The sequence below is a fragment of the Littorina saxatilis genome, linkage group LG9, assembly GCF_037325665.1.
Source record: "Littorina saxatilis isolate snail1 linkage group LG9, US_GU_Lsax_2.0, whole genome shotgun sequence".
In the NCBI taxonomy this organism is placed as follows: domain Eukaryota; kingdom Metazoa; phylum Mollusca; class Gastropoda; order Littorinimorpha; family Littorinidae; genus Littorina; species Littorina saxatilis.
The window spans coordinates 49,595,225-49,603,481 of NC_090253.1; the positions used below are offsets into that span (position 1 = coordinate 49,595,225).

The following is an 8,257-nucleotide window of genomic DNA, read 5'->3' on the forward strand; positions in this document are numbered from 1 at the left end:
CTATTATGGACCATTTGTGATTTTGTCTGTATTTAATTTTTGTTCAATGTTTATCAAAGCTATTTCACTCTAATTAGGCCTAACGGTTAACCTAAGAGAAAAGGACTACCAAACACAAAATAAAACTTCTTCGCAAGAAAACAAGCTAGTTATCAGCATGAAACAAAAAGTGGTCCATATTAGGAGCCCTTCCTAACTGCGTCGCGTCGAAGATGTTACCGTGAATGTGTTTTTGAAAGACATTTGACAGGACGGCATTCAAACCACACGCACCAGACACGAACCGACGAACAAAATACTTCTGACAACAAAATGTAAAATCAATTAACAAGAGTGTAGTAAGATTCCAAATTGTATTCAGACCAAAACAACAATCATAAAAATATACATGGGTTCTTTCATATGTGTGTGTGTGTGTGTGTGTGTGTTGATGATGATAACTAGTTTTAACGTCCTCTTAGAACTGCAACTTGCTTTAGGACAGGTAGAGTTAATATGCTTTATGTGGGGACAAGACACTGAACAAACATGCAACCAGAGAACACATATATGATCGTGTTATAATCAATATATCTGGAAGTCTGTTGCGATATTTCAAAATGGGGATGGAAGTGAAGATTGTGTACGCGGAATATGGTTGGACTGGAGCGGTTTTGTAGGCTTATTTTTTTAATTTTTGTTATGTGGGATATTGTTATATTTTTGGCTGAATAGGTAAGTAAATAGATAACTGGAAAAATAATACAATGAAGAAGAAAAAGCTCGGTGTGAGGAACGGAGATCAGGGTTTTTTAAAACAGATATCCTATTTCAGCCTTCTACTATTGAGAGACACAGGGTGTATGCTAGCTTCCATTGAAGCGTGCAATGTTTATCTAAAAAAAAACTCATGGGGTTTCAGGTTATGTTCGTTGACAAGGGTGTGTAGGTTGCAGAAATCTTGCTGGAGTGATTGGCAGCGGTCAAAGAGGTGTAACAAAGATATAAACTGTCCACATTCACAGAGACGGGGAAAGCCCTCTTTTGCTTCTCTGTCAGCCATATCCTTGCCTCTGATCCATGTGTGTGAGGGGAAGTACGTAGCCTAAGGGTCAGTTCTGTTCAAGAGGCAATGATCTGGTGACAGAGGAACAATATTTCCGTCTGAAGCTCTTCCCGGTTTCTGGAACCATTTTGAAGAGCAGTTATGCTGGTTTTGAGTCGGAGAGAATCACGACTCTTGTTGGAGGTCGAGGGGGGTCATTGATATAGTGGCATGCTTAAGATAACGTAGCCAGCATTTCTGCAGTGAAAATGGACACATCCTTGTTGAGTTTAATTTTTTTTAACTTATTTTGAGGTCAGGAATGACAAAAGCACAGTCAGCTTGGTCATCATTTTTTTGGAGCCGTCAGTAAATATTTGTAGGTGATCTTTGTTATTCAGTTTGAGATTATTTCTTTTACTATTGATGAGACAAGTACAGGGTTATCTTTTTTTGTTACACCCAGATCATGATCAGGGATGATAATGGGGGATTCCATGAACCAAAATGGGAAGGGGTGAATGGGAATGTGGGCCATCCTACCTGGGTTTACCCCCACTTTCTTGAAATATCGGTTGAACATATAGTCTGCTAGTGGGATCGTTGCTTCGTGTATTTTGGGTGTTTTTCTTTTTACATTTAGTCAAGTTTTGACTAAATGTTTTAACATCGAGGGGGAATCGAAACGAGGGTCGTGGTGTATGTGTGTGCGTGTGTGCGTGTGTGCGTGCGTGTAGAGCGATTCAGACCAAACTACTGGACCGATCTTTATGAAATTTGACATGAGAGTTCCTGGGTATGATATCCCCGAACGTTGTTTTCATTTTTTGGATTAATGTCTTTGATGACGTCATATCCGGCTTTTCGTGAAAGTTGAGGCGGCACTGTCACGCTCTCATTTTTCAACCAAATTGGTTGAAATTTTGGTCAAGTAGTCTTCGACGAAGCCCGGACTTCGGTATTGCATTTCAGCTTGATGGCTTAAAAATTAGTTAATGACTTTGGTCATTAAAAATCTGAAAATTGTAAAAAAAATTATTTTTTTCTAAAACGATCCAAATTTACGTTCATCTTATTCTCCATCATTTGCTGATATAAATACGTTATATTCTGATTAAAAACAAGCTCTGAAAATTAAATATATAAAAATTATTATCAAAATTAAATTTTTGAAATCAATTTAAAAACACTTTCATCTTATTCCTTGTCGGTTCCTGATTCCAAAAACATATAGATATGATATGTTTGGATTAAAAACACGCTCAGAAAGTTAAAACAAAGAGAGGTACAGAAAAGCGTGCTATCCTTCTCAGCGCAAGTACTACCCCGCTCTTCACGGGGCTGTCAATTTCACTGCCTTTGCCGTGCGCGGTGGACTGACGATGCTACGAGTATACGGTCTTGCTGCGTTGCATTGCGTTTAGTTTCATTCTGTGAGTTCGACAGCTACTTGACTAAATGTTGTATTTTCGCCTTACGCGACTTTTTAGGTTTTGGTAAGAGGCCGAGGTTATTGTGTCGAACTCAGCAGTGAGCTCTTCGTTCACAGCATTGTCAAAAGTACTTGCTCTTGATACGTACTGGGCCGACTTTAGTCTTCTTTCTTCATCGAGGGGCAGCCAGCCAGCCTCTTGATACACTAGTTTGTTTATGGAGTCTTTTGGGAGATCAAAGATGAGTTAGAATGCAGCCATTTCGGCTCTTAGGCACAATAATAGCAAACTAAAGAAGGGGAAGGGAAACGAAAGGGAGGGTAAAAACCACGCACTTCTTTACTCAAACTTCATAAAACCGACTGTAAAACTAACACCGTCTATTCTCCTTTCTCAATCATTATCAAAATCGATCCTAAAACAAAACAAGTCGCGTAAGGCGAAAATACAACATTTAGTCAAGCTGTCGAACTCACAGAATGAAACTGACCGCAATGCAATTTTTCAGCAAGACCGTATACTCGTAGCATCGTCAGTCCACCGCTCGTGGCAAAGGCAGTGGAATTGACAAGAAGAGCGGGGTAGTAGTTGCGCTGAGAAGGATGGCACGCTTTTCTGTACCTCTCTTCGTTTTAACTTTCTGAGCGTGTTTTTAATCCAAACATATCATATCTATATTTTTTTGGAATCAGGAACCGACAAGGAATAAGATGAAAGTGTTTTTAAATTGATTTCGAAAATTTAATTTTGATAAAAAAAATATATTTTTATTTATATGTTTTTGGAATCAGAAAATGATGTCAGATGAAGAATAAGATGAACGTACATTTGGATCGTTTTATACATTTTTTTCTACAATTTTTAGATTTTTAATGACCAAAGTCATTAATTAATTTTTAAGCCACCAAGCTGAAATGCAATACCGAGGTCCGGCCTTTGTCGAAGATTGCTTGACTAAAATTTCAATTAATTTGATTGAAAAATGAGGGTGTGACAGTGCCGCCTCAACTTTTACAAAAAGCCGGTTATGACGTCATCAAAGGTATTTATCGAAAAAAATAAAAAAAATGTCCGGGGATATCATACCCAGGAACTCTCATGTAAAATTTCATAAAGATCGGTTCAGTAGTTTGGTCTGAATCGCTCTACACACACACATACACACACACACACACACACACACACACCACGACACTCGTCTCGATTCCCCCTCTATAAACTTTAAACTTGACTAAATGTAAAGAGACAGTATGTATTGTGGTTCCGATAGCTCTTAGTCTCATAGTTCTCACCATGTCTGTATAGTGTATGTATTAGTTACTGTGACACCAAATTGTCTTACCCATGTATGTATGATGCTACGCGCCAGTGATGTATGAATGCTATTTATTTTTGTTTTTATCACACAGCAAGCTGCTTTCCTCGTGTATTTTTTATGTTCATTCATGTATTGTACACTTGGCAATAAATTATATATCTATCTCATCTAAACACGAGCTAAGTAAAACATTATCAGAAAAGGTAGAGCAAGAGAAATCCCAAAACTCAAATTCGAGTCACTGCAGTTCGTACTGTACAAGTTGAGAAAGTTGCAAGTCCAGTCAGTAGCCACCATCTCGGACGGATGTTTCGGGGAGGGGGGGGGGGAGTAGAACAAATGCCTATCTGTGGTCCTTCGCCGCTTCGAATTCCTTACATGTCCCACACACATGGGAAAACGATTAACTCGGCCAGTACCCCAGCAAAAGTGCAAAGGAATATAGAAGAAAACTAAAATCTGACCGCGCTAAATAGTCAGGTTAGAATGACCCACTTTCTCTGCTCAACGCACGGGCAATGCAGTCTCTCGTGTACACTGTACTGTGACAAAGGCTCATAATTATAGAGAAAATAAGAGATACCCCCAAAAATGTTTGTGCACTGCACTTTTTTTCACATTTATAAACTGATGATCAGTGTGTGTATGTGTGTGTTCAGTTGTGTGTGCGTGTGTGTGTGTCAGTTCAAGGGGTGTGTGTGTGTGTGTCACTGTGTGCCCGTGTGTGTGTGTGTGTGTGACGGTCAGTCAGTGTGTGCCCGTGTGTGTGTGTGTGTGTGTGTGTGTGTGTGACGGTCAGTCAGTGTCAGTCACAGTGTGTGTGTGTGTGTGTGTGTGTGTGTGTGTGTGTGTGCATGTGTGTGCATGTGTGTGTGCCGTGTGCAGTGACAGTGTGAATGTGTGTGACGGTGTGTGTGTGTGTATGATGTATGTGCAGTGTGTGTATGTGTGTGTGTGTGTGTGACCGTGCTGAGAGAGAAACTAGAGAGAGAGAGAGGGAGCCGATAATCGTCTGATTCTGCAGGTTCGGCACCAGGCTGATGAAAACGCAGAATAATCCATCAAAACAACACTCTAACATCAAGTTTTAGAAACCAGAAAAACTTATCGAAACTCCATAGGTTTCGTGGTGTTTTGCGCACTGCTGAAACGCGTTTAACACGACGTGAATCGCCGTGCGTTAATGTAGCGAAAACGTCCAAAACGCAGACACCCAAACTCGATGTTTTACTGTGTTTTGCAGCCCGCTAAAATCCCAGGGATTTTATTGCGTTACGGCAGTTTTTCTAACTTGATGTGAATCGCACAGGTATAATGCCACAAAATTCAGTTGATTAACTTCATGTTTCATGTTATATGCCACGTTATAGTGCCAAAACGTGACTTTTCGCCCAGTGGAAGTATTGATGTACAGCCCATGGCACTAACATTCATGTAGTCGTTTATAACTGAGGATGAACAATTCGCTTCATGACGAGACAAGTATAAATGCCATTCACCCAAACTGAAATTGACTTCGCTGCCGTCTGCTCGCATTGTGGCGCCTGCGCAAAACTAATGCGCATAAGAAACGGCGTCTGCTATCAAAACCTGAGATCAACGCATCGACGCAAAAACTGTCCTTCTGTAAGTTTGGAACAACAAATCAAGGTCAGAACAGCTATATAATCGCTATTGTGTTTTCAGCGTAGCAATAGGGTCCGATATTTAGACTCGAACAAGTATAATGCGACTCGTCTTCGACTCGTCGGCATTATACTTGTCTCGTCTAAATATCGGACCCTATTGCTACGCTGAAAACACAATAGCTGTTAATGATATGTTTGGATTAAAAACACGCTCAGAAAGTTAAAACGAAGAGAGGTACAGAAAAGCGTGCTATCTTTCTCAGCGCAACTACTACCCCGCTATTCTTGTCAATTTCAGTGCCTTTGCCACGAGCGGTGGACTGACGATGCTACGAGTATACGGTCTTGCTGAAAAATTGCATTGTGTTCAGTTTCATTCTGTGAGTTCGACAGCTACTTGACTAAATGTTGTATTTTCGCCTTACGCGACTTGTTCACACTTGTTACAGCACACTCTAAAACTATCACAGGCAACATATTAGCGAAATCTTTTTTTTTTCGAATAGTGTCGCATAAAAAAAGTTCCCTGAAAACACTTTTATACTCTAAACGTTAGATATTCTGAAGACAAAGCCTATATACCTTTGGAAACAATGCCCAACACTTTATCGACATGTTTTCCTTTCTTGTTACCAACAATTGGTATTGGCAAGTGTCGTAACTTTAAACTTTAGACATATATCATGCAGCGTATGATGCACACTAACGAGCAAAGTTGTGTGAACATGACCTTACTCTGTGTCCACGGTTATACACAACACCACTGATGACAACAGCCTCACTTCCCCATCCACTGTAAGCTGTGCTAGGCAGACGGAGGTGATCGGGATCAGTCAGCACCACTCCACACGGCAGGTAGCCGGAACTGTACTGCGGGCCTAGCTTGTCTATTCGGATCTGCACACAATTCCGTTTCTGTTACAATATTTAACTTTAGCCTAAATGTTGTTTTGTTCAGAGATCTTAGTATTTGCACATGTTGGCAGACAGACAACGACAATGACAAAGACAAATGCAATTCTTTATTTAACAATGGTAATAGAGTATGAAGTAATATTTTTTTGTTTTACATCCGGCACCGGAGAGGTTTTGTTTGTTTGTTTGTTTGTTTAACGCCCAGCCGACCACGAAGGGCCATATCAGGGCGGTGCTGCTTTGACATAATTATAACGTGCGCCACACACAAGACAGAAGTCGCAGCACAGGCTTCATGTCTCACCCAGTCACATTATTCTGACACCGGACCAACCAGTCCTAGCACTAACCCCATAATGCCAGACGCCAGGCGGAGCAGCCACTAGATTGCCAATTTTAAAGTCTTGGGTATGACCCGGCCGGGGTTCGAACCCACGACCTCCCGATCACGGGGCGGACGCCTTACCACTAGGCCAACCGGCACCGGAGAGGGACACACAGACAAAAAAGCAGACAGGCAGACAAACAAACACACACCCACACACACACACACACACATACACACGCACACACACACAAGTCATACACACACACACTAACACACATGTATACACGCACGCACGCACGCACACGCACACACACACACACACACACACGCACACACACAGACACACCTCATACAACACGTCGGGCACCATGGGCTGGTCAGCAACAACAATACCATTTTTCCAACCCCTCACTCTCTCTGCTGTCAGACCGTCGTTGCTCAGTGCAATGTTCTCCCCGTGGTTTGTGTGAAAACGCCACCCAAGGTTCTGCATCAACGAGACATCACACACCTTTAATCAATCGCCAATCAACAACCAGAAGGGACTGATGACGAGATGCAAACGTAATCATTGTATTCATCACAGCAGAGGTTGTTGTAACGTATGCAAAGTACTCAAAGTGAATCGTCAGGAGTATCAGGGAATTACGAAAATGTCGTAGCTAGTCTGTGACAAAATAGCCTTTGTGTCTTACCGACGTTTGCCATAATTTCATTCAATCAATCAATCAATATGAGGCTTATATCGCGCGTATTCCGTGGGTACAGTTCTAAGCGCATGGATTTATTTTCATTTTTTTTATTTTTTTATGTTATGCAATTTATATCGCTCACATATTAAAGGCGCAGGGATTTATTTATGCCGTGTGAGATGGAATTGTTTTACACAATACATCACGCATTCACATCGGCCAGCAGATCCCAGCCATTTTGGCGCATATCCTACTTTTCACGGCCTATTATTCCAAGTCACACGGGTATTTTGGTGGACATTTTTATCTATGCCTATACAATTTTGCCAGGAAAGACCTTTTGTCAATCGTGGGATCTTTAACGTGCACACCCCAATGTAGTGTACACGAAGGGACCTCGGTTTTTCGTCTCATCCGAAAGACTAGCACTTGAATCCATAATTTGTGTTTAGAATGCTGCATCGCCATGCCAACTTTAGAGAAATACACGTTATTTGTTGAAAAAGTAAAGTTGAAATGATTTTATCAATGCAGACATGGTTTTTGTTAATGAAAACTTTTTTAATTTTGAAATATGATAATTATGGTATTTTCTCTGTTTCTATGGTGCTCGTCTTAACAAGTACAAATGTTAGTGCGCTTCACAAGGAATCCAATACAAATGTAACCTTTTTCATTGTGTTAACTAAATACGACGGCGTTTCTGTATATTACTCAACTGTTCACAGGCTGACTATCAGAGGGTAAAAATCAACAACAACAACAAAACCATTATAGATGTTCTCACCTGAACAGGACCGACAGACGCAGGGCTTATCTTCACCTGACCAAGCTCCGACAGTTCCTTCTCAATACGGGACACAGCGGCAGCGTCAATGATCAGCGTTACCATGGAAACCGATTTCAAGTTCACTCGGCG

At 41.1% G+C, this 8,257-nt stretch overlaps 1 protein-coding gene across 1 annotated transcript in view; it reads right to left on the reverse strand.

Moving 5' to 3' along the window:
- The window catches only part of LOC138976325 (uncharacterized), a 39,149-nt gene that overhangs the window by 27,925 nt on the left and 2,967 nt on the right, over positions 1 to 8,257 (reverse strand). Inside the window, exon 2 of the mRNA XM_070349192.1 lies at positions 8,126 to 8,257. This exon is cut by the window's right edge and continues 1,002 nt beyond it. Within this exon, the coding sequence (XP_070205293.1) occupies positions 8,126 to 8,257 (132 nt within the window). The remainder of the gene's footprint in view (positions 1 to 8,125) is intronic.